Raw genomic sequence first — 26,501 nt, 5'->3', positions numbered from 1 at the left:
ACTTTGGAAAGGATGAGTTGGATTCAGGTCGAATGACAACCAGAATCTTTATTCCAAGAGTCCCTTAGGATGGTTGCAGACATACAGACGCACGTACATATTTACACTCTTACACACCTCACAGAGTTTGAACCAATAAATTAAAACAAAAAGAGGGCAGGGGGGAATTTATTTTTTTTTCCTTTCCTTTTTTTTTTTTTTTTTTGGTGTTTTTTTTTTCTGTCACGTAAGAAACAGCAACTCCCCGAGGCGAGGCTGGAGGAGCCCAGCTGGAGGATGGCAAACAGAAGCCAACAGGGACACAACCCTGGCCCAGAAGCTGACAGGAGAGTGCTCAGGTCACACTCTGGCTTCGATGCATTCCAGCTGGACCATCTCATCCAGCCGGCAGCCCTCGGCTTGGGCACAGTGGCTCAGGTGGGCACTTGGGCTCTGGGCACCTCTTGCTCTGGGGGTGTGAGGGCAGCCTGCTGCAGTCTGACAGAGGGGGGACTCGCCCTCGTCCGAGGTAATGTCCGGCACGTCGTCCGACTGGCTGTCCGAGCTCTCCAGGTCGCTGCGGATGCTCTCGGGCTGGGCCAGGGTGATGTCCCACGTCTGGCTGCCAATGCAGTCCTTCTGCTCACAGCTTTGGTGCTCGCACGGCTGCTCCCGCTTGTCATCCTCCTCCTCTTCCTCCTCCTCCTCCTCCTCCTCTTCCTCCTCATTCTCTGCCATTTGGGTGTGGACGTGCAGGGAGTCCTCTGTGCTGCTGCCGCTGGTCAGCTGGTAGTGACTGGGTTTGGCTTCGATGTCCACCTGGATCTCCATGTTATTGCACTCCCTGCAGGAGCAACCACCCTCACGTCACTGGGCTGTGCTGGGAGGATCACACCTCCCAAACACCAGCAAGGTGCTGCTCCTCACCCCACAACTCCCTGCCCTCCTTGAATCCTCCTATGAGAGCCACAACCACCCCCAGGCTGAGCTGGGAAAGCTCCAGAGTCCCCACAAACTGCCAGAGCAGCCCCTGAGGGTGCTGGGCTGCAGATCTCCTCCCCAGCCTGCCCACCACACACGGAGGCTGCTCCCACACCGTCCCCAGCCCTCCTGCCGTGCTGGGAGAAGGATCCCTGGTGCACACACAGCCATCCCACCACCCACAGAGCGTGCACGCTCCCAGGACGGCCTCCACCAACGCTCCCCTCAGCACTCCACGTCCTCCCACCTGTCCTGGGGGTTGTAGGAGCTGATGATGGAACCAGCCATGGCTCGGGTGCTGGCGTTGTCGCTGATGGCCCCCAGACTGACTGAGTCTTTGGGGAAAATCTCCTTCTGCACGTCTGCCTGGACTTCCAGCCTGCAGGGAAAGAAGAGGATTCCTCAGAAATGTTTCTGATGCTTCAGGAGCACTGACCCATCCCTGCTCCTCACGGGAGAGCGAGAATCCCTGTGAGCTGGCCCAGCTCAGTGTTTAACCCATGTTAAACACTGCAGTTTAACCCCGGTGGTTGCTCTCGTTTAGTCTCATTTTTGGCTCTATTTAGGCAAATCCATTCCGTTTTCCATGACGAAGGTAAAGCAGTGTTTACAGCCATGACTCACACGATTCCTGCGAAGAGCTGATTTCCATGGATCTCGCACACAGATTACATCCTGGCTGCCACATCAACACGTGGCTCTAATTACCCAGCAAACTGACTCACAGGCAAGTTAGGAGGAAAACTGTGGTGTAACCTCCTGACTTGGAGAGCCATGACCCTGCTGGCAGAACAGGAAGCATCAAAGCCTCCAGGCTGGGATAACAGGGCTGGAATAGCTTTAAGCAGGGCAGGCAGGAGCTCTGTGCTGTTCCCAAATAAGCTGAAGCATCAGCTCTGTGGTCTCAAGGAGCTCAGTAGGGATCTGTCCTCCTTGCAAGAACTAGACTGGCACTGACTCTAGAAACAGAATCATGGAATGGTTTGGGTTGGAAAGGACCTTAAAAAATCATCCAGTTCCAACCTCCTGCCATGAGCAGGCATACCTTCTCCTAGACCAGGCTGCTCAGAGCAGCATCCAAGGATGGGGACCCCACAACCTCTCTGGGCCATCTGTGCCAGAGCCCTGGGTGGCTCTGGGTTCCAGATCATCCTAAGTGATCTCCTAGACCCGGTTATTTTACAACAAACCAAGGCACAAAACCACCACGACACAACCCCTAGATCAAAGCAGCTTCACTCGCACTGCTGGGAAGCCCCCCAAAACAAACCAACTCAACCCACACAGGCCTTGGGATCCCCTCTGCTTCTCCCACTGTCCAGTTACCTGCTGTACTTCCCCTTGCTCCCCGAGAGGACCCCCCCGCTCAGGGTGCCCCCGGACAGGGCGGCGAAGCTGGCAGTCTCGCTGTAGTTGCCCTGGATGACACTGAGCCCATCTGTGGGGCTGCCACTGGTGCTCAGCACACTGGTCAGCCCCTCAATGCTGCTCTCTCCAATGCTGGGGTTCTTCAGGGCTCTCCAGGCGTCGGCCACTGCAGGGAAGGAGAGCACAGGGGGTGGAATCGGCAGCGGGAGCGCTCGGCTGCGACGTCTCGTCTCAGGTTTGGGAGACATCAGGACCTCAAAGCATTTCAAGAGCATTTTGCTTCACCGCCTTCTCATCACCAGTTTTTACCTGTGATGGGTCCATCATCTTCATCAAACTCGATTTTCACCCCCTTTCCATTGGCTGTGCTGACCCCACAGCCACCACCCCGGCACAGCGAGATGGGCACGACCCCGTAGACGTAGGCCAGCATGATGGGGACCCCAATTCCTGGAGAGGAGGAGGAGCTGGGTTAAGAAGAGCTTGAAGATACGTTGGGCAGACAGAAAAGATTTTTTAGGGACTCTCTCAGTCATGTTTTTATTGCATTTAAAGGTTCCAAATCACAGTTATGCAGACAGACAGTGGAGGAGCTCTGTGGGCTGAGGGGGGGAACCCCAAGAGCATTGAACCCCCAAGAACGTTGAACCCCCAAGGCATCAGCCACCAAACCATGACAGGAGACAGCTCTGTGTGACAAGGGACTCCAGGATGGGCGACAGCATTGTGCCCAAACCCACACTGAGCTGCACTCTGCAAAATGCCCTCTGGCCACCCCCATGGCACAGGGCTGGGCTACCCACTTGTCTCAGTGGCTACTGGGCAGCAAAAGGGACAGGGCTGAGCCCACTTACCAACACTGACAGCAGCAATGACTGGGGAGGCAATGACAGACAAGGTGACCCCACCAGTAATGGCCAAGTTCCTCTTGTGCTTGGAGGTTTTCTTCCCCTCATACCTGCTGTGGATCTGATGGAAGAAAATGCACCAGGTGAGAACAGCAGACACCCAGGGGACATTAAGAAGTGATTTTACAGCTGCATGAGCCCTTGAAGAACCTCATTTGGAGCACAGATCTCCTCACAGAGCAGACCTAACAGGAGGGGGTGTGTTGAAGAAAGAGAAGTTACCACAAGTACAGGGCTGACGGGCTCAAAAGGGATTCCTTGGGTGCTCCTGGGTCAAAGCAGAGGCACAAAAGACAAGCAAAATGCATTTGGGAGGACCTGAGCCTAAAGGGCTACCAGGGCTATCAGCCACCACCTTTCCCCTGCCCACACAAAGCCCAGGAGATAAGAGAAGCTTTAGAAGAGAAAACTGAATTTGGGTTCTATGACAAGATCCACCCTTCCTATCAGCTCTAAATTTCTGGACAGCACAGAGAACACCCCAAACCCTTCTGCCCCCCACACTCACCTTCCTCCCAACGTACACAGGGATGCCAATGACCATGGCAGGAATGGCAATGCCAGCAATGAGGGAAATGCCCACAGGAGCTCCAATCAACGTGCCCAGCTGCCAGAGAATCTTCTTTTTACGGCTCCATGGCTTTTTGCCCCAGAATGTACAGCCAGAGGGGCTTCATGGAAGGGGAAAAAATGGCATTAGCACTCCAGCAATTCCTATAAGCTCCTGAGAATCCCAAGTTCAACTTGCACATGAATAAAACTCAAAATTTAGGAAGAAGGTAGACAATACAAATAAGTTTTCTGTCTCTTTTTTTCCCAAAAAGGTGAATATCACACTATTGGGTCTATGTTTAATACTCAGTACACCAAGAGGCCTCAAAGGTAATTGTATCAGGAGCTTTGTTTGGTGTGGGAAGGGCATAAGTGGGGACAGAGTTCACCTCTTTGGGTCAGAAACAATAAAATTTCGCTGAAGCAGGAGGGTGAAAGTCCAACCAGGGCAGTGAGCTCCTCCACAGAGCCTGAGAGAGGCACGTGCTGCTGCCCTGCTCACCTGAGGTAATGCAGATCTGAGATCTCCTTCATGCAGAGCCAGCAGAACTCGCAGCCACACACGGCACACGTCATGTGGTTGCAGCTGCCATCGTTCATCTTGATGATGTAAGCACTGCAGCGTGGGCACGGCTTGATGTCATCAGCTGAGGGGAGGAAACAGGGAATTCAGGTGGGATCTCTGCTGTGAGAGTGAGCAGTCAGCCAGGGGAGTCTCATCAAGGATTGAAATCCTTGTTTTCCCTGCAGCAGAACACCTTTGCTGCTCGCAGGGGGGTGGTGAGTCTTTAATTTATCTCCGAGAAGATAATTCTGATGTGACAGACCCCACCAACAGCAGGGACTGGGAACAACAGCCACTTTATAAAAAGCTTGTTCTAATCTTGAATGGGATGTATTCCAGAATTCATGTTTAAACACTGGGAACAAGTCATACCTGCCCAGCACAACGAGCCATTACCGAATTGCTCCACGGAGGTGATTAATGGGCCAAGAACAACACAACAACTGGGAGGACAGGCACTGGAGAAACCCCAAATCTGGCTTTTAGGGGACCAGGGGCTGCAGCCACACACAGCTGCAGAGGCTGCCCAGGCCCCAGCGTGCTGCTGGCAGAGCAGGATAAGGGGTTTTCATCCCTTCCCTAATTCAGGCATCATCTGATCGTGGTTATGCAATGGCTGTGCCGTGGTTCAGGGCTCTGCTGGCCCCTGCAAAGCTCAGCAAGATGAAATCCAGCTGTGAGTCCTGCTCACACCTTATTAATCACCAGGCTGGATCCAGCACGGCGGGCTGGGGAGAAACCACTGTCTCAAAAACCTCCCTTCCCGTGGCTAAGTGCCCTTCCTGGCAGGGATCTCTCTAACAGGATAGAAAAATTGGCTTTTTCTGCTGGCTGGGGCAGTATCTATGCTGTCCATTCTTAGGGCTCTCTAAACTGGGGCATGTTGGACCTTGGCACACCACTAAGCCACCTCAGAACCACCCACGACAGCTCCACACTGAGTGAATTAATATTTAAACTCCTCACACAGAAGGAAAAACAGGGTATTTTGTTTGGGGGTAGGGCAGGGCTTTAAAAAAATGGCCTCACTGCCCACTTCCAGAGTCAATAGAGTTATTTTTAAGGAACACAAACTCAGCAGACACAGCAGCTCCTAGCAGGCAGCGGAGGAGTTCTGTGGGTTGGCATTTTTTTGGTACCTGCCATTACCAAGACCTAACAGTGCACAGAGCAGAGCTCCCCACACTCAGCTGGCCATGAATGCTGCTCTTCACGACCAGGCAACTTTGAAGCTGCAACAGTAAAAAAGCGACTGCTTGTTCAGGGTTTAGATCAGCAGAAAAGCAAGAACATCCAAGATCAAAAGAGCCACAAGCAGAGCTGGGGCGGTTGCCGTGACACAAAAGGACCCAAAGCACATCATCACCTACTGATCTGTTTGGTGCTGCTGGAAGAGATCAGATGTGTTCTAACACACACGAGGAGGGGAAATGACTCTGAGTTTCACAGCTGCAGGAGGCACTCAGGCTTTGAAGGGAGGAGGTTTGCACAGACGTGCTGTTTCCCTCATCACACACACACACACACAGAGCCAAGCAACCAAAAAATCAGGGTGTGGCTCTTGGGGCTGTCCTGTGCAGGGTGAGGAGTTGGAGCCTAGTGGGTCTCTCTGAATATGGGATATTTTATGAGAAATGGGTCAATCCGTACCCAGCCTGGACTCCTGTCTGTAGCTGAGGCCTGACATGTGCTTGGTCCGTACCCGCAGGGTCTGTGCCCACTGCTGCTGGGCCATGTCACAGATTTGGAAAAGATTGATAAGAGAACCAAAGCATGAGGGCCGAATCAGCATCGAAGGGATCAATAACCAAAAGGAGATCGACTCATTGCGTAATTTAAGATCAAGGAACGTGAATTTCTTTGGGGTTTTTAATGTATAAATATGTGAAAAGCCTGGTAAAGAACCAGGTGGGATGGAAGGATTTTCACTGCACAAGCCAGGCGTGTGTGGATGAAATGATTTCTCTTGCACATCCTGGCCAGAATAAAGGAATGCCATGATTCTCTGACACTGAAGTGACGTTGCTGGCAGGTTTCAGTTCGGGTGACAGTGTTGGGTGACATTCAGTGCCAAACATCACCCTGGCGTGCCCCCAGCCCTACGCTCTGTACTATTTGATGAGAAATGGGTCAATGCGTACCCGGCCCGGACTCCTGTCCGTAGCTGAGGCCCGACGTGTGCTTGGTCCGTACCCGCAGGGTCTGTGCCCGCTGCTGCCGGGCCATGTCGCAGGTTTGGTTGGGGTGCCATATCTGCTTGCAGTGGTAGCAGAACTCTGTCTGGCAGCCCTCCCTCTCGCAGGTCAGCTTGGGGCAGCTGGCACAGCCGTAGGCGATCACGGCGTAGCTGCGGGGAGGAATTAAAACACAAAGGTACCAGGTGAGAGCCCGTTCATTCACACACCCCCGAGCCACCAGCCCACCTTCCCCCTTCTCATTCCTGATCACTGCTGCGGCAGCCTCCACACCAGACACATTCCTGCGCTCTGCAGGGCCTGAAATTAAGCGCTGCTAATTGGGTTACTCAGGGCAAGGATCTTTCATGCAGGCAGCCTGAGATGCTGAGTTGTTCTCTCCTCAGGAACTGCTGGCAGTTCTCACTGGCAACTCACACAGGGCAGATTTGTCTGGCCCAGTGTGCCCAGCTAACTCCTTGCTGTTTCCTCCCAGGATGGGCTCTGGCTGCTCTTTCCAGGCACACACATCCCTCATTTCCTTAGGACAGATCTATGGGTGGATGCTGTATGGTCCAGAGGAGTCTAAGAAAGCTGAGCTTGTCCTCAGCACTTCTATCAACTTAATGATTCTAGCAAAAGTGCAACAACAGTTCCATACGTAGCTAAGTCAACAAGCAAGCTTCTGAGGATCTCTTCAGAGCTTCCTTTTCCGAAGAGTAGTGAAGAACAATGCCCTGCCTTTGGAACAAGCCAAAACTGGAGCAAAATAATCCTGCGCAAGAGAGAGAGGCCAAGCTCAACCAGCTCACTGGGACAGCAGTGTGACACGCCCAGAAGGAAGTGTCCTGTGTACACAGAAGCCTAAGCAGCATCACCAAGCAGTGCTGCAGAAATCTGACTGACAGTCACTGAGGATGAGGCTGTTTCCATTGGCAGGAGCTGACATGAGCAATCCCAGAAGTGCCTTCCCGGTCCTGCAACATCCATATGGCAAAAAGGGTATTTTTGTTAGTGGTCAGAAGAGAACAACTCCTATTTAAGGTTTCATATTTAGAGCTCGTGTGGCTCCAGTTGTAGTTGCCTCTCCTTCTCCGAGGCAGCGGCGTGAGAACCACTGAATGTGTCATACCACAATGATTCACATCCCGTGGGAGTTTGAGCAACTTCATCCTACCAGGCTACGACAGCATCGCCAAAGAAACAACATCTGAGGGCTGGCAGGCACGACTGCAGCTCTGCCTGTGCATCCACACACCTGCACCTGAGCCCAGCAGGAGGAGAAACGGGACAGCCCCATCCCTGGAAGTGTCCCAGCCCATGAGTGGATGAATTTTAAGGTCCCTTTCCACCCAAACCACTCTGTTCCTATAAAATAATTCTGTGCTTCAAATGGTCCAGGGGGTTGGGAGGGATGAATTTGATTCCTGTGCACCTTCTCTAAGGAATATTCCACTAAATTTCCTCACTCTGCCACTACCCCCCGGCCTGCCCTTGGCAAGACAGAAAGGAAAAGCTTCATCTGCCCAGCTGTGTTGTGACACTGCTATTTCAAACCATAACAGCAGCCTAGGAGAGCACACTGTAATATATTAAGCACACCCTAAATTAACTCCTCACTCAAAATGTTGGGTTTTTTTAAACACTCAAGAAATTAAAATCATCAGCATTTATATTTTATTGCTGGAGCTGAAATGACAAATATCATGCACAAGCCGACAGCTGTGGGGAAAGAAGCTCCAGGACTGTCTAGTGGGGAAAGAAATAACACGTCTCCACGTCAAGGTCAATTAGGAAAGTGGGTTTTGAAGTGAAATGCTGAGGAATAGTCATGGCAGGACCTGGATGGACAGTGGTTGTCCTCTTCCACTGACCTCCAACATATTGCTGGCTTAAATGGCCATTTTCAGGCTCAATCCCTTTAGATAAGAGGAGAAACTGAGTTCTCTCCTCCTTGAGTTTTCCCCACAAAGAATGTGAGTGTCTTCCTGAGACCCCAGGAATGGCACGGCTCTGCTTCCAGCCCCCTCCTTGGATGGCCACGAGTTTCCTCCATCCCTCCTCCTGCCCATTCACGGATCTCAGCCCACACACCTCCGTTTTCTTCAAAGGTTCTGTTTTTCTCCCAAGCTTTTGGGAAGGCTGCAGTGTGACAAACACTAGACAGCGATACCACCTGATTGTAGCAAGGGAAAAAAAAAAAAAAAAACAAACCCGGAGCTGCAAACACAGAAAATGATTTGTTTTGCGATTGATGGCGCATCAATTGACCCGGGTTTCCATGGCAACACGCACCGGTGTTGTGTTCTCCTCCTTCTCCTCCTCCCCCAGGGCAGCACAGCCAGGATCTTTCATTTAGGAAACGCTGCGAGGAAGGCACAGGATGTTTTTAGGGTCCTGTCACAGCCCTGCAGCTCCTTGATGCCGCCACCTCGGTGGGGGTGACCACCAGTGTCACCCCAGTCCTCGTGGGGCACCCCGGTGGCGCTGGTAATGATACAACTTTTAGCATTTTTGTTGTAACTTCACTCAGGGGTTTTGTTCGCCTTTGCCCAGGGGGAGGGAATTGAAGTTTCTCTTCAAAAGCCGGGGTGACGCCTCATGAGCTGAACATCAACAGACTGGGAGGAGCCAGAAGAAACAGAGGAAATACACGGACATCAACAAACATCACCCCCCGGTGAGGCTGGAGACACCTGGTCTGGGAAAAGATCGATAAGAGAACCAAAGAATGAGGGCCGAATTAGCATCGAAGGGATCAATAACCAGTAGGAGATCGAATCATTGCGTAATTTAAGATCAAGGAACGTGAATTTCTTTGAGGTTTTTAATGTATAAATATGTGAAAAGCCTGGTAAAGAACCAGGTGGGATGGAAGGATTTTCACTGCACAAGCCAGGCGTGTGTGGATGAAATGATTTCTCTTGCACATCCTGGCCAGAATAAAGGAATTCTCTGACACTGAAGTGACGTTGCTGGCAGGTTTCAGTTCGGGTGACAGTGGTGGGTGACATTCAGTGCCAAACATCACCCTGCCGTGCCCCCAGCCCTACGCTCTGTACTACTCCAGCACTACTACAGCGGGGAAAGCCCGCTGTAAATAATTCATACCCTGATTTTACATAAGCACAGCCACACAAGCTCTGCTGGGAAGAATGAATAGGGTGATTAATTCCTCTCCCTGCCGGAGGGCTGATTCCAACAGCCTTTGTTCCAGCGCTACAGACACACCAGCAGCGCCGGTCCACTAGAGCTGTCTCCAACATCTCCAACAGCCCCGGGGTCGCTTCTTGCTCTTCTGGGCGGCTGGGAGGAGGATGCCAGCACGTCACCTGGCTCATCCTGCTCCCTGACTAACCAGGGAGGAGGCTTTGGCTCAGAGAAAGAGCCGTGTGTGACACCAGCCTGCCCAAACCTCCCAGAGGAAGGGATCAGGCTCGGGCTGCCTTGCTGTCACAGAGGCAACGCCCTCCGGGGCCGCGCTGGCTCCTTCCAACCAGCCAGCCCAGGTTTGTACACCTTATCCTAAGCACAGATAACAACACAACACTCAAGGAACTGAGATTCGGTGAGCAGGAACCGGATTTTCTCCAGCTGGTTACCAGCAGAGGCATTCCCTCCGTGGCTGCTCTATCTCCCCGATCTTATCCCCAGCGCTGCTGAAATATCGAGATCTTGCACTCGATTTGGCTTCAGAAAGGAGCAAAGGTGTTGTTTGCTGTTAACTGCACCGTCTGAAAGAACAAGCCCTTATGCAGGATGCTCAAGAGGCCGTGAAATGGGTAACCTGAGCCAGGTTCTCTGATTTGCATAGGATGCCTATTACAAGGCTCTGATTAAATCTTCACAATCCTCCCACCACTTTTTCCATTCCGACTACTAGGTCAGACTTTCCTTTCATGTTCTTGCTACCCAAAATTGCCATCCAAGCTGAGTTATAGCTCAACTTCACAGCACTTCTCTTAAGTTCCCCGACCAAGCCCTTTTCCAGGCAGCTTTGGCTCACGCCCAGAACAGAAACCCAACAGAGGTCGTTTAAAAGAAAAGGGAAGAGAAAACGAAAGCAACACGTTCATAACTACACAGTCATCAGGCTTGGCTGGGCTGACTTCTGGACAGACAGACGTTTCCTCACTTGGGCAACGGACAGTGAGTCAACATCACTCCTCTCTGTTGTGTATTCACGTCCTCACTGGGAAAGAGGGACTGGTTACAGTCCTTTCTTCCCCACTACTGGAGGCTGCAGCGTTGTCCTCATGCACTGTCCCCAGCACTGGCAGTGAAAAGCACAGCTGGGAAAATCCACACTTACCATTTGTGCAGAAAAAAACGGTTTCTGTTATATTAGGGAAGCAATGGCTCTGCCTAAAACCCCCTTCGAGACATATCACTCCTGCCCGATTTGTCTGTGTTCTCATAATCCCCAAGGTCAGATCCTGGAGCTCTTGAGAGATAATGGGCATAGATGGAATTTTGGTACCCAAGGCATATCAGCTGTCCTGAATAGACTGCAGATAAGCAAAGAACCCCTGCAGCGAGGGCTCCTCATGGGACACAGCAGGACCAGAAGTGTATCAGCAGCAGCACCCAACTGAGGGTGAGCCACCCCTCTCTGTGCTGTCCTGGGACCCACACGGGCACGGACAGTGACTCCCAGGGCTATCCCAGCTGTCCTGCTGGGGATAGGCAGCAACCCACAGCGCGTTCCTCTTCACCCAGCTATCCCAGCATGGTTGGGGACAGGCAGCATCCCTCCAGGGCGGGGGTCTACCCTCCCCGAGACGCCCCAGGATAGACAGATGGGACAGCAGGTTTTCCCTGCCGAGCTGTCCCAGATGGAAAAGACAGAAGTGTTCCCCTCCACAGGAGGGAAGACAGCAGGTCGTCCCAGGATGGAGAGGACAGCGGTTCCCCACTCCCCGAGGGCTCAGGTCCACCGTTGCCCGGGCAGTCCCAGCACGGAGTGGCAGCATCCCACCGCCACCCCTGGTCCCCCGCAGCACTCACCCGCAGTCGGGGGCCGGACACCAGCGGCAGTCGGGGTCGGCGGCGAGGCAGCGGCGCAGCATGAACTCCTCGTACTTGGCGACGAGGTGCGGGGAGTCGCGGAGCAGGCGGCGGATGTCGGCGGGGTTGAGGCGCTCGCTGCACTCGGGGCAGCAGATGTTGACGCGGGACTCGGTGATCTCGATGCGCAGGTACTGCCGCAGGCAGGCCCCGCACGACCGGTGCGGGCACGACAGCAGCCGCGGCGCGTTCTCCGCCGGCTGCCGCACCAGGCACAGCGGGCACTCCAGCTCCTCCTCGCCCTCCGGGACCACCGGAGCCTCCTCGGCGGGCGGCGGCGGCGGCGGCGGCGGGGCCGGCGGGGCGGCGGGGGGCGGCGGCGGGGCGGCCGGGGGCGGCTCGGCCTTGGCGCGGCGGCGGCCGCCCGCGGCGGAGGCGGCGGCGGCGGAGAAGACGCTCTGGAAGGAGAGGCGGCGGCGGCGGCCGGGCTTGGGGCACTTGGCGGCGGCCGAGTGGATGGATGAGGAGCGCGGTGACTCGGAGTCCCGCTCGGAGCCCATGGCGGCGAGGTTAGCCCGGCGCTGTCACCGGCGGTGGGACCGAGGTGGAGGCAGCGGATCGGTCCGGGGGCTCCGGGCGCCGCGTCCCGCCGGGCGCTGCCTCGGCCGCGCTGTAACGAAAGCGGCGCCGGGGCCGGGTGAGCGCGGCCCCGCCTCGTCCCGCCCCGCACCGGGCGCGGCCGCCGCCGCCATTTCGGTTGTGGGCATCGCCCCCGGGCAGTCCCGGAGCCTGCGGTGCCCGTCCGTGCGCCCGTCCTGCGGCTGCGGTGCCTCCGAGTGGCTCGGAAGCATCTCAGCGAGGTAGAGCTGAGCCTCCACTCTGCCTCTGGGCTCCCCTCAGCACCGTTGTCCCCCTCAGTGCCTCCATCTCCCCTCAGTGCCTCAATTTCCCCTCAGCGCCATTGCTCCCCTCAGTGCCTCCATCTCCCTCAGTGCCATTGCTCCCCTCAGCCCCTGTCTCCCCTCAGCGCCTCCATCTCCCCTCAGTGCCATTGCTCCCCTCAGTGCCATTGCTCCGCTCAGCCCCTGGCTCCTCTCAGTGCCATTGCTCCCCTCAGTGCCTCCATCTTCCCTTAGCCCCTGGCTCCCCTCAGTGCCATTGCTCCCCTCAGCCCCTGGCTCCTCTCAGTGCCATTGCTCCACTCAGTGCCTCCATCTTCCCTCAGCCCCTGGCTCCCCTCAGTGCCATTGCTCCCCTCAGCCCCTGGCTCCTCTCAGTGCCATTGCTCCCCTCAGTGCTTCCATCTTCCCTTAGCCCCTGGCTCCCGTCAGCCCGTCTCCCCTCAGTGCCTCCATCTCCCCTCAGTGCCTCCATCTCCCCTCAGTGGCATTGCTCCCCTCAGCCCCTGGCTCCCCTCAGTGCCATTGCTCCCCTCAGTGCCATTGCACCCCTCAGCGCCCGACTCTCCTCAGCCTCCCAGTTCCATCAGCATCCCCAGCTCCCCTCAGTGCCCCCATGTCCCCCAAACACCCCTGTCTCCCTTCAGCTCCCCATTTCCCCTCAGTGCCCTGATGCCCTCATAACACCCTGCTCCTCTCAGTTCCTGGGTCCCCTCAGCACTCTAATTTTCCCCTCAGTGCCCTGATGCCCTCAATGTTTGGACACTCTCAGGCACATGGTGGCATTCATGGGGTGTCCTGCATAAGGCCAGGAGTTGGACTCGATGATTCTGATGAGTTCCTTCCGACTCGGCTTATTCTATTATTCACCCTTCAGCTCTACATCTCCTCCTCAACATCCCTCACTCAGCAGTGCCATGGCTGCCTCACCAAGGGCCTGGAATGGGGGGAATCATCTGGCTGGACTGTGCAGAAAGAAAAAGGTTCCTAGTTATAAGAAACCCTGGGGCAGTTTGCTTTTTAGCATCTCTCACTGGAGAGGGGTGTCTATAACCTCAGGAGCCCCCTCTAAATCCATCCATCCCAGTGGACCACCTTGTCCCTCGCTGTGTGTCCCTCCTTGATAACGCTTCTGAAGATCTTGTAAAGATTTACTCAGCTTGGAACTCCTCCCTGAGTGCCAGGTTTAGAGGAACTGAAACTACAACCCACATTCTCACTGCGCTCATGCAGAAAGTTAAAAGCCTTCATTTCCTTCCAGGGTTCCCCCATGCCCAGAGGGGTCTGCCAGCTTCACATCCCATCTAAAGGCAGATAAACTAACAGGAAAGACGCTTCTTCTTATTATGCAGGGGAGGTGAAGCAGAAAGATCTGCTGTGTCTACGAAGAGCCTCTTAAATCAGCACAGAAGGAGCTGCCTCTCCTTAGACTGTCAGCTCTAACTGGACAGACTGTGGTTATTCATGTGACAAGTGTGGCTCCCTCACTGTCTCCCAGCTATCACCATTCCTGAAATCATCTCCCTCAGCAAAGCCTGTTTGCATGATTATTATTACCAGGATCCTTCCAAGGGCTGGGATGGGAACAAGGAACCAGGATTTCAGCGCTGGTGCTTCTGGGTTGCTGTAGGCAAAGACCCCAGATCTGTCAGCACAGTGGGGATAATGATGACACTTCCCTGTCTGATGGGTGAATGAAGGCACAGAAGGAGTAAATCACCTGCACAAATGAAGCTTCCTCCTCTCCCAAATGCCCTGCAGCAATCCTGCTTTTCCCTGTGCTCCTTCTCCATTAATTCTGTGCCTGCCATACACCCTCCCTTACTGCTTATCCCAAGATGTCTGCTACACCCAAGTCCTTCCTCAGAGATTGCATTCCCCAGACATTTGTCAGCTCTTCACATTCCTGCCACAGCACACAGGGCTTTGGACCAGCTGGAAGTTTTGGACCACACTTAAGTTTGGCCTCAGAGTGGTAAATTCCTGCCTGGGATCAAAAAACTCTGTTAATTAGCAAGTTAATTTGGCAAGGGCCAAACAGCTCTGCTCCAAGAGAAGCAGGGATGCTTCCAGGGTGTCTGTGGAGCACATTTTCCCTGAGCAGTGAATTGATGAGCTGTGGTCCTTGGGCAGGCATGAAGATTTCCCTGATACTTTGTGGTGTGGAGGTCCCAGAGGAACAGGACCCTTTTCCTTGGGAAAGGAGCACCAGATGGAAGGGAGAAGGGAGAGATGTTATATTAGTATAAAACGAGATTATATTGAAAATAACTACTTCTGTTTTGAGACAAGCCAGGTATGAGGCATCTTCAAATGGCTGTCGCTGCCCATCTGTAGCAGAGACTGTCTTGCTTTGATGATTTCACTAGAAAAATCACACTTCTTGACTGAAATAGAGAACCCTGAACAGGACTTGTGTGGGACGGATCTCCCAGACAGCGCTCTGCCAGCTCAGCCCTACGTCCTCTGCAGCGCAGAAGCAGACTCTAACTAATTGTGGGAAGGTTTCAGCTCAAAAGCTAATGTGAGACAGGCCTGAATTACCAGTAGTGCAGACGCAGAGAGACAGAGAGCAAAACCATCTGGAGCTCCTGGGAAAGGATGGGCTGATGGGGCAGAAATGACTCTTCACTGCCTTATATGAGGAATCACGATACCAGCAAGGCTGGGGGAGGCCAGGGTAAATCCAAGTGACTTCAGAGCCATCTTCCCTCCTCCTAAACTGTGCAGAGCTCTTGCCAGTGGTTATATTTGAGAGAACTCAGTGCTTTTATGGAGCTCTGAGACACAGATTTCCAATTGTCCGGACCCCACTGTGGTCCAGACATCCCAGCTACTTAAAAACAAGTTCTCTATGGCTGAGGTGTTTCTCCATGGCGAGTTTCCACAGCCCTTGCCAGGAGCAAAGGCTCCTGCTCAGCGGCTTCCTGACTAGCAGCTTGAACCCGGTAGTTTGTTTTGATTCAAAAAAAAAACCCCAAAAATCCAAAAAAACAACACCCCCAAGACAAACAGCCAGGAACTGGAAGCAGAGGGCAGGAAAGCAAGCTGCCAGGGAGGAAAGAGGCTGATTGGGAAGTCACTGGATTGGGAGTGAGATCAGATCAGCTCCTCCCCAGAGCTGCGGGGAAGCTGCCACGGGCCTGACCGTTAAACTGGGGGATATTTGAAAATATAAACCCAAACCAAACAAACAAAAAAAGATACAGAAGGCGGGGGCGTGGAGGGGGACTCAAATGCTGCAGCAAATCATTCTGCAAATCCCAGCTCCAATAGGCAAATTTGCTTTTGCTTACGCTGGCAGAAAGCTGGAAGACTGCTGACTTCCGACCCCGCTGCATTTGGCACAGGCGACTTTTAAAGCTGCCTGAAAGCACTGTATCCCCCAGGAAGGCTTCCAGGGAGAAAGCTTTGTCCAGACACCGGTTGGAACCACCCCACACTGCCCAGTGCTGTTCCCAGCCTGGATGGAACCACTGTGGGAGGCTGAGCTGGGCTGGACCTGCTTTTGGGAGGTATTTCTCTTTCTAGAGAAATACCCTCGTCACCCACACCCCAAAACCCCCCTGCAAAGCACAGTGACAGCTCTATCACTGTCGAGGAGGAAGTGCCTCTGGTGATGTAATGAAAATTCCCCTTGGTAATTCAGAGTGAAAGCAGAGGCTGGGCTGCTGGGAAGGGATTGTGAAAGTCAGACTGCATGGAGGAACCGGGGTGTGCCTGGCTGCGGTGGGACACTGGGAGGAAGCACGTCCGTTTGGGGTTTACAGCCGATAAAATTGAAATTCCAGCTCCTACCACATCCCTTTTGTCCACTTTTCCCCCCTTCCTGGTGACCCAAATATCACAGGTATGGGAAATACCTGCCTGGTGCTCTCCTCCCTGGCCTGCAGGACACAGGGGGTGTTGAAACAGCTAATTTAGCACACACAAAGATCCAATCTGCCTTAAACCTCTGGAATGCAGGCACTGAGGAGCGAACCCCTCCCTAGCACTCCTTTCTCTAGAAGTCTGTGGGTCTCCCCAGGGTTTCTCCCACTTTTCCCAAGCAAGGATGAGGGATTATTCAAAGGGGACAGGCTGCATTGCAGAGCAGATGGAGTTTAGAGAAAACCCAGCTCATGTGGCTGCTTGCTGATGAAATGCAGGAAGGAGGGGAGCAGCTTTACACCAGGAATTCTTCCTTGTTTTTGCACAGGGAGACTCGAGAATGACTCAGCTCTGGTTTTGCTGGGCAGGCTGAGACCTTTGGCCTTATTAAGGTGGGACGGCCAGGGCTGTTAAAGGGATCCAGGTGCCTCAGGATGCCAAAATGCAGATGGCAATTTCAGGGGTCTCTCTACTGAGGACCCACCACGGGACCCACCGGAGTTGTGCTGCACTCACGGCATCTGGAGGAAGATGAGAGGGACAGACAGATTTAAGCAGCACAGAGGTAGTTTTAAATCTCTCAGAAGTGCAGTGCGAGGTGTCCCCCCAGCTCCCTGCCCTGGGGAGTTGTGCCAGGGGCTCGTGGGCTTCCCTGCTCCTCTTTTAGGGGTCTCTGCTCCAGAGTAGGGATTTCAATCTCGCCTTGCCTGAGGCATTTGGCGAGCCTTAACCCCAAGAGCCCGGAGCTCTACAAGGAGTGATGCTGAACTGGGGAGCAGCTGTGATTGTGAGAACTGAAGCTCATTGGGGTCATTTTCTGCCAGGGCCCCGGGGAAGTGCTGGGTTGTAATGACATGCACTGTGATCATTTGTCAGATGGAGATGTCATTAATGGCCGCTCATGTCTCTCCAGGGAAGACACCCGTGGCTGGGGAGGGCTCTCCCCAGTGTGCACATCTCTGTCTCTATCTGGTTAGTTCGTGTTCTGTTTGCCTCTCCTGGTCCCCTGAGATGTGTTCAGGGAAGGAAGGAGATGATTGTGCTTGACTCTTCTTTTCTCTGCTGGACTTAACAAAGATTGACAGTCTTTCAAATGAAGAGGAAGAGGCAGGAGATGGGAGCCTTGGGATCAGAAATGCAAGGCTCTTCCAAGAGGATTTGTTCTGGTTTATTGTGTGGTTGCACCTCCTCTCCCCTCCATCTCCCCATCCCACTCTGCTCCCTCCTAACACCCACATGCAGGGCAATCTTCCACTCCCTGCTGCGACTTTCTGGGGAAGAGGCTGTCATGTGAAATCCTGGGAGAGAGTTACCACATGGAGCTCTCTGAAAGCATCCGAACAGGCCGGCAGCCGGAGGAATGCTGCGCTCCCCCTCCCCGAAATCCTGGGCGCTCCTCTCATGGATGGGAGGCGGGGGGAGCAGGGAATCATCTTGGAAGCTTGGGAGCCGCCTACACACATGGCAAATCTTGTCAGCAGCTGATAAAAGAGGTGGGAGGTGGGGAGATTTCGAGGGGGAAGAATGTGGAGGCTCTCATGCCCACATAGCTCCCCCATCCTGTCTCCTGCAGGGCTCCCGCAGCCGGGATGGCCACGGGCTTGGCCCCGTTGGTGGCACACGTGCAGCGAGGAGAGACCCCAAAAAGGGACTCGGATGTACTTCAGCACTGACGCAAAGGTAGGGGCCATTAAGCAATTACTTATAATAGTAATCTGACATGCTTTTCCCCTCTACAAAAAGCAGCATTTCCTTTTGTAATAAAAGCACAGGCTGTTCTGTGTTCTTTATTCACCTCCACGCTCATTGAAAAGCTTTGGGGATAGAAGTGACAATGATCCCTGCTCTCAAGTCACTCTCACCACTGACCTGCTACCCTTAATGATGGGGGATTTATAACTGAGAAGGTTTAGCACTGTAGGGTGCTGCCAGATCCCTATGGCAGGAGGAAGGAGCCAGACTCCCTCCTCACCTGAGTCATTAAATAGACAATTAAGTATTTGGTGTTGGCATAAACACAGGCAAATTAGTCACTGGAGAAAACCTCAGTGCCTGTGATGGCTGGCTGTGGTTAGAAGGTGGTGGTGACAAACACCTGTGACAGCAGAAGGCCAAGAGACATGGAGATGGCATGGCATGGCATGGCATGGCATGGCATGCCCCTGGCTCTGGAGTATCTTCCTGATGCCAGCTGTTTTTTGGGATGCTCAGCCTCTTGCAGGACACAAGCAAACCTGGCCACAGCAGAAGCAGCAAGATCAAAGTTAAATCTTCAGGAGGAGCACCCATGGAGAGGAAAGGAAGAGTTTGTCCTGCCTTTCAGAGAGCAGATGCACAAGGCAGAGCTCTGGCACGGGCTTGGATTTCTGCAAGGAGAACAGAGTGAGGCACTGGCCTGGTTTCCAGGAAAGGAGAACAGTGTGTCACAGAGAAGGCATTGAAAAGACCTGAGGCTTCTGCCTCAGCTTTCAGTCTTACTCCTGCAGACACGTGGAGTCTTGGGAGTTCAAAAGGCTGAACTAGAGACTGTCCTGCAGCTGGCAGAGGACAGGAAGCTGTGGGTTCCTCCTGCAGAGCTGCTGGAGACCACAGAGGGTGTCCCTGTGTCTGCTGGAGATCCCTGCTCCACTCACGTCAATCCCTGCAGCGCTGACCTTTGCAGTGGGACTGTGGGAATCCGAGGTGGGCAGGAAGGCTTGGTGCACTATCTCCAATGCCCAGAGCCCCCAAAAGACACTGGCAGCTCTTCAGCAACATCTCAAAACCTCACCGGATCTCTGACATCCTCTCCAGCTGGTGCATCCCACAGCACAGGTAGGGCTGGGCACACCACACGTTTCCTCCAGCTGACCCACCCATTTCCTATTTTCTGCAGACATGACAACTAGTGAGTTAATCCTGCAGGCCATAAACTAAGCTGTATTAGCAGACACCATCTGTCCTTTTTCATTTGCTGATGCACGACCTATTTTGCTGTGTAGTGGAGCAGGCGCTGCAGTTTTGGGGTTTGCATGTTGCAATGTCCCTGTTGCCAGGCCATAATCCACTGCTCACAGGGACCTGCTAGTGGGGGAAAGCTCCAGTGAACTGAGCACCACTGGGTCCTGCTGCCATGGGAAGGTGGTAGATGAAGTCTTTCCTCATGGCTGCCTGGTCTCCAAGGAAGTTTGGGCTTCAATCCCACAAAGCACCTGGGAAGGGAAAGGTCTCAGCAGAACTTCCAAGGACGCACAACTTCCAAGCACAACTGTCCTCAGCAGGGTTTTCTGAAGCCCCTTCAGCAATGGCCACATCCACATTCCCTCACTTGCCAGGAGGTCGTGGAGAGACTTGAATTCTCATCCCAAAGTGGGGTTTATGGGAACAAGGTCAGCACTCCAGCCACTCTGCTATGGTCTGGAGTAATTCCTGTGCTTTACAGAGTTGAGCAATGGCAATCACACCAAGGAAACACAGGAAGAGAACTCTTCCTTTATCCCTCGGGTCATGTCTTGGAGCAGTGTGGTGACCCTTGTCTGGGTACAGAAGTACAGACATTGTGAAAGGTCATAAAACCATCAGGATTTTCCAAGCCAGTTATTATTTGACTTTACCAACTCTTGAGGCAATTCCAAAGGTTAGGGCCTTGTCAAAAGAAGCCTCCTGAACTTACCAACTTTCAATTTAACTCAGCGCTGGTGGCAGGAATTTTCCCTGAATTCTGAAACAAGAGGCAGGAAATTCTGTGGATGTATGCTAAGGAGTCAGGAGGGATCTGAGTGCTAACACACTCATGTGTTCCTCAGAGCCAGGATGATCAATAGTCACTGACCTCTGGACTCCCAAAATAAGCCAGAGAATTTTCAGCTTCCTGCCTTGCTGCACAAAAGCAGAAGAGAGAGTGGAAGGAATTATTCAGACTGACATTGGCCTTAGCCAGACCACTTCTCTCTGACTTAGCTAAGTTGCATTATTTGGGTTTTCCAAAGGACTCCCAAGCTCCTGGCTAGGATGTGGCCCAAATCCACCCCCTTCTGTGCCATTGGTGTCTTCTGAGTATCCAGCACTGCCACAAAGCTGGCCTGGAGTCATTCCCCTTTCCTGCTAGTCCAGCTCTTTTAGAAACTGGCTTAAGCTCTGAACCCTGGTGTTTCCTACCCTGAAATCTGTGCTAACTCCTGTGTTTGACCTCTCTGCTGAGCTCTGTGCCCTCAGCTTCCAGCAGCAGCAGCAAGCCCTGCTGTCTCCTGCCTGCCTTCCCTAAGCTTTGCCCAGTGTTCCTTTGTGCTGTGGACACTCTGCTTCAGATGTGACAAGAAATAATGTTCCACAACATGCCCTGGTGTTCCTGCAAGCTGTGCCCCCCATCCTGCACTGGGAAAAGGAGAGCTGGTGTCAGGATCTCTGTGCTAGGAACAGACTGACAGTTTGGGGTGTAAATAAATCCCCACGGTGTGAGACTGATCCCGACTTTTCTTCTTTCTCTCTGTGGGCTTTGGGAGAAGGACTGCCTCAAAAATTGTATTGATCTCAGTCCAGGAACAAACATTCCCCTTCCACAGGCCACAGCCTCTCTCTCCCGTGTGTCATGTGAGGAAGAGGAGCAGGGAAGGGCAGTGCTTTGCCAAGACTAGAACGTACCCAAAACTGTGACTGCTGTCAGGAGGTGGGAAGAGGAAGAAAGAGCCCATGCGGTCAGCCCTGGAAAAGGCAGTTCCTGCTGAGAACTGCCTGGGGAACATTCCTGTTTTCATAACCAGCAACAGCTGGGAAAAGGGGAAAGAACAGTGATTCTGGACCCTGCCAGCAGCACCTCTTGCCTGCAGCCGGGCTGGGGGAGCAGGGAGAGCTCCCAGCACAGCCCTCTGGCCCCACAGCAAGGAAAATGTGTGTCATTTTCCAGAGGGCTGAGCCAGCATTAACCAGGTGGGGAATGTATGAGCCTCTCACTCTGAACATGTGCTTGCTCAGGGTTCCCTTGTCTCAGCTGAGATCTTTCCCCAGTCTGACTCTTGACTGCCAGGTCCCTGCCCCCAGCTCAGTCCAGGGCTGTTCCCCCTGTGCTCTGTCCTCTGCAGCAGAGCAAGGTGGCGAAAGGGAGTGGGGAGCTGTAGTTTGTCCTTCATTCCTGGGCTGGCATGGAAGGGCAAATGGGGTTTGTTCTGCTGGGTTTTGCTGCTGACCCACTCCTTCCTTTCCCCAACCAGATGCCATGACCACAAGCCCATTCTCTCTAACTTCAAACACCTTTACCACAACCAGGAAATTCCTCTTCTTGCTCCCTCCTCTCCCTCAGCCCTTCACCACCATGAGAAACACTCACCCCTCTCTGGGGCTTGTCAGCTGTGGGTTGTCTTGACTAGTGTTGGAGCAAACTTCCCCCTGTGCTGCCTCATACTGGGCTGTGCACAGCAGAAAATTGAGTAGGAAGTTTCTGGGATGATCAGTGTGCACTGAGACCTCAAATGCTTCTCTGAAATCAAGCCCTGCTGTTGCTCCAGAGCATCCTTCCAACAGAGAGGCAGCAGCCTCTCATCTGCCCAGCCCTGCCATCTCTGATCTGGGCTGCCATCCCTTTTCCCCTGAGCACCAGGAAAAGTCCAGTGCCTGACACTGAAACAGCAGTAGCTGCCAAGAGCCTCTCAGCTGCCCCTGAGTTACAGAATCCCTCCCTGCCGTCTCTCAGGAGGAGCTGTCAGCAAAAACAGCCAAAGCAGGGACAACCTGGCTTTACATGGCCTCCCTCTGCCTTTCCCTGCTTCCCTGGAATCAGGCATTCTTTGGGAAAAGCCTCTCAGGGCAACACCAGCTCCTCCTGCACTTCCCCTGGATGTGAAGCTCAGCCACAGCAGCATGCAGGGGTTCACGTAGCTCTGGGTCCTGCTCCAGCTATTCCCTCCCCCATTCCATGGATCTCCTGCAGGATTCACAGCCCAGCACCCAGGGGTGCTCCCCATCCCCAGAGCAGTGCCCTCAGCATGGGATGAGCAGCGAAATCGCAGCTGGAAAATCTGGCAGTGGACGTGGAGCAGAGCCCTGTCCCCGGGCTGAGGACCAAGAATGCCTCTTTCCCATCCAACACGCCAAGGCTCTGAGCCCTGCCAAACCCCAGTGTTTGTTCCTGCCTTTGGCAAGCAAGGGATGGCAACAAAAGCATGTGTGAGGCAGAAGGAGTTCAGTGAAGGAGGGAAGTGGGTTTCTCTTGGGTCTCTGTGACCTTTTCTGGTTTGGAAAGAACAGAGATGTGCAGAGATGCTCACAATGCACAGCAAGGCTGTTTCCACTGCCCCAGCAGCAGAACAAACCTCATGGCCTCCTTCAGTCACAGGAAACTGGAGCCCAGAGCCACAGTCCAGCCTTTGGCTGCTGGAGTGGAACCAGAAATCCAGCTCCTGGGAGTTGGTGCCTTTGCCTGTTTGCAAGGAAAATTTATGTGCAGCCATGGAACCTTGTCTTCCAGCCCTGGTTCTCCAGGATACAGCTCCTGCTGTGGGATGGGAACAATTTTTCTTCAGCTGGCAGCAGCTGAGCCAAGTTGCTTTGGAGTCCATGGACTGGGAGTTATGTCAGCAGTGCCCTTGGCCATGAGGATCCCATTGACTCTCAACTCTCTCCTTGGAGAAGCAAGCACAGAGAAGGAGCTGTTGGGGCAGGGCCAAGAGAAGGGCTGAGACTGAAGAGTCCAATGACTCCAGTGATTTCTCCGTGTGCTTCCAGCCCTTACAGCTTAACCTCAGAGAGAAAAAGTGGTGCTGGCAGGAGGAAAGAAGAGGAGTGGGGTTCTGTGCAGATAAATCAGGAATGCACCTCGATCCTTCAACAGCTGAGAGGCAGGAGCAGATTTATAGCAAAGATAGAAAAGCTGATTTGGCCAAAGGGATAATATTTCTGTTGGGAACCAGAGAACTATTGATTACTCAAGTAACCTCAACTATTTAACAAACAGCTACCTCAGCAGAAAGAAATTTCAGCCTGGCTTTAGGGAGAGGATGGAGGGGTCTGCAGGGTGGCCAGGCAACAGTGGGAATGTGTATTCCCACTCTCCTCGACTCTCCTTGCTGCACTGCTGCCCTGCCTGCTCCCATTGGCACCAGATAAGCAGTGAAAACAAACACCAAGTAGGTGCCTGTGAGTGCCCCTAACTAAGGAAGGGGGAAATGTTCACTGCAGTGGAATCATGGCCAAGATGGACTGTGAAATAGGCAGGATTAAAATGTCTCACAGGACCTGGCTCAGCTCCCAGGGCCTTCTCTGGACACTGGCACAAAGGCAGCTCTTCCTGATGCTCCGGGTCTCTGCAGTGGCTCACAGATCCATAGCACTTTTCCCAGGAGGGAGCACGACTTCCCAGTTAATGTATTTCTGTATTATTGTGTGCCTGGCAGTGACAGCCTGTGGTGGAGGCTGAACACACAGGTGACAGAGCATGTCTGCGGGGACAGGGTCACACCAAGGCACCGGGAGCATGTCAGAGCTTCAGCTGCTGCAGCTGATGTGCAGATGCCAGGCTTTGTAATATTCACATGATCATCCCTTTTGCAGTGTAGGCAAGTATGGGGGAAAGCAAGGAGAGCCAGCTGAGCCATGGAGAAGGTCAAGGACTAGGAGGGGGTGACTTGGCCTTTCTGTTTGTGGGAGGCCCCGGTACCATTCCTGCACTGAATTTTGAATAACCTTGAAAAAAAATCAAGTTGGAACATGACTTTGAAGCAGTCCTGCTGCTGGTCATGCAGAACCACAACCAGCAGTCCTGCTGCTGGTCATGCAGAACCACAACCTGGGGGATGAAACTGCAGAACAGCAGTGTTAACTCCTCCCTGCACCCTTCCCAAAGTGGCCCTGGGAACCCAGCTCAGGCTGTGCCCAGTGAGATCCCCCTTGGGGCACAGGGGCCCATCCCAAGCTGGCTCCCTCCCAGCACAGCTGCCCTGGGCAGAGCTGAGGGCTGGCACAGAGCAGCTGACAGGCCCTCCCCTCCCTGCCCATGCCAGAGGCTTGGAATGCAGCTGGCCATGCAGCCACCTGGGTGACAGCACTGCCTGTCACCCTCCAAGCGTGGGGCTCCCACCCCTTGCTCCCAGAGAAGCCCCACAGAGCAGCACAAGCTGTTGCTGTTAGCAGTTTCCATCCCATAAGCAGCAGTATGGCCACCTGGGCCACTCCCAAGTGGTCCCAGTACACCCAGCACGTGTGCCTTGGTGGGGAGGGATTGTGCATCACACAGCAATTGCTTCCCTAATTGAAACATATTTATGCTTCTTGTTGCAATTACACTCTCAAGCTCTTCTGGCTGCATTTCTCCGTGGCCCCACTGAGTCACAGCCCCCAGCCCTTTTATTGCCTTGGGAAATGTGTTGGTTCAACAAAATGGTTGTGACAGGAGCATTGGCCTCTCCTGTTCTCAAATTTCAAGCAAGGTTTCTACTTTGTGCCTCTTTAATCTCCACTCCTGTTCTGATTTCTGACACACACAGGGGTCCCCAACACTGAGCTTTTGAACCCAAATGTGTTTTCCTCAGTCAGGGAAGAGGAAACACATTGAGAATCCTGACAGGCCAGAATCAGGTCAGCACAGGTGAGTGGGGTGCTCACAAACTCATTTTCTAGTTTGCTAAGGCTGTGTAGCCTGAGTGTAGGTGTGGAGTCCCTGCACCCTGCAGCTGTGGGATTGGAGGTGGGAAGGAGCATGGAGCCAGCCCAGCTCTTGGATTAAGAAAAAGATGAAATTCCCCCCAGGACCACGGGCCAGCACAGCACACAGATACTGCTGGGCAGAGGTGACTGTCACCCTCACTCCCTCTGCTAACAAAACAGATCCCGTTATGCAACCCTTGTGCTAAAAGGCAACACGACACCCCAGAGAGGCTTCAAGGACTTTGTTGTTTTGCTTCCAGGTCTGCAATCCCCAGGATCCACATCCAGAATGCTCCTGGCAGTACCCGTGCACCTGGCTGCCTTCCCCAGAACTATTGCACAGGCAGGGGAAGTGCTGAGGCTGCTGGGGATGTGCAGTTTAGGATTCCCACCACAAACGCGCTGCTGGGCTCGGTCCCCAGTGCGCCAGCTCTGCTCACAGCCTCCTTTAAGATACATGCAGCTCAGGGGATGGAGCCTCAAACTTCTGATTAATTTCGTCAATGATCCGTGCTGTAATCCCTAGGGAGAACTCTTCTCCAGGCAGGGACCAGGGCTGTTCTCCAGTCCCGTTATCCTGTTCTGGAAGTGCAGCTACTCCTGGCTCTTCCCAGTACAGCACCAGTGACACGCACACGCTGCTATCCTGGTGGGAAGCATCTGCACCAGTTCCTGCGCCAGCCAGCTGGGCTCTGACCTGCTCTCAGCATCCCACCGCCAAGCCCTGCTGTGCCAGGCTGTTCAGGCATTGTATAATAATATTCCCGCTGCCCAGCAGCCGTCCCCCAGCCCCACATCACCCCGAGAGATGCCGAGGCAGACGCTGATCCCACAGCAGCTGGCGGAGCTCCCCCTTGCCCCGGGCATCCCTTACCTGTCCCCGGAGCCCAGTGGCGGTGCCGCGCTCTCCCCTCCGCAGTCTCCCCGCGCTCCCTTTCCCACTCCCCTTCCCTCTGCGCCACTCCCCGCGTGATGTCAGCGCAGCCCGGCCCCCGCAGCCTCCCCAGCGCACCCTCCACGCCACGCAGCCGCCCATCGCATCCCGCTGCTGCTTCCCTGCCCAGCGTTGCCACAGCGACGGCAGGGGAATCCCATCCTCTGCTCCTCCACCTCCCAGGGCCTCGCTTGGTATCACCCACTGCAGCTCTTCCCAAAGAGACCGCGGGAAGGACAGGGCGACAGTCGGCGACAGCGATGGCCTTGTGGCTCAACAGACCTGGAAGGGAGAGAGAGCAGAGGGAGCCAGGGGAAGCGGGCTCCGAGCAAACAGGCTCTCACCTCACCCGCAGCAGTTCCACCCGTGTCCCCTGAGCCCTTCCCACCTTCCCACTCCCTCCACTGCTCGCTCCCAGGCAGTTCTTTGTTCCTCAGCCTCACGTGCTCGCTCCTTCGGGGCTGTGCACACGAGCACCGTGATGGCACAAAGTCCCCACTGACATCTCTGCAGAGGCTTCTCCTCGCCCCCACGTCAAGGTCAGAGATCAGGTTATTGATCAGAAACTTAAGCCCAGCTCCAAACCAGACCATCAGGAATCGGTGGGCTCATTACCACTAACCACAAATCCACAGTGAAAGGTTTTCCTGC

At 53.9% G+C, this 26,501-nt stretch overlaps 1 protein-coding gene across 1 annotated transcript; it reads right to left on the bottom strand.

Moving 5' to 3' along the window:
- Positions 1 to 28: 28 nt before the first annotated feature.
- On the bottom strand, positions 29 to 25,870 carry RNF19B (ring finger protein 19B). Its single transcript, XM_021539427.3, has 10 exons — positions 25,791 to 25,870; positions 11,535 to 12,204; positions 6,495 to 6,700; positions 4,291 to 4,435; positions 3,745 to 3,907; positions 3,183 to 3,297; positions 2,638 to 2,778; positions 2,287 to 2,494; positions 1,208 to 1,339; positions 29 to 823 (listed from the first exon to the last, which is right to left on the bottom strand). Exons 2-10 carry the CDS (start codon positions 12,092 to 12,094, stop codon positions 340 to 342), a joined length of 2,154 nt encoding a protein of 717 aa, XP_021395102.1. The 5' UTR covers positions 12,095 to 12,204; positions 25,791 to 25,870; the 3' UTR covers positions 29 to 339.
- Between the last annotated feature and the right edge of the window lie 631 nt (positions 25,871 to 26,501).

Source organism: Lonchura striata, chromosome 26 (assembly GCF_046129695.1).
Source record: "Lonchura striata isolate bLonStr1 chromosome 26, bLonStr1.mat, whole genome shotgun sequence".
NCBI classification, from domain to species: Eukaryota; Metazoa; Chordata; class Aves; order Passeriformes; family Estrildidae; genus Lonchura; species Lonchura striata.
This window is presented reverse-complemented; position numbering and strand designations above follow the sequence as displayed.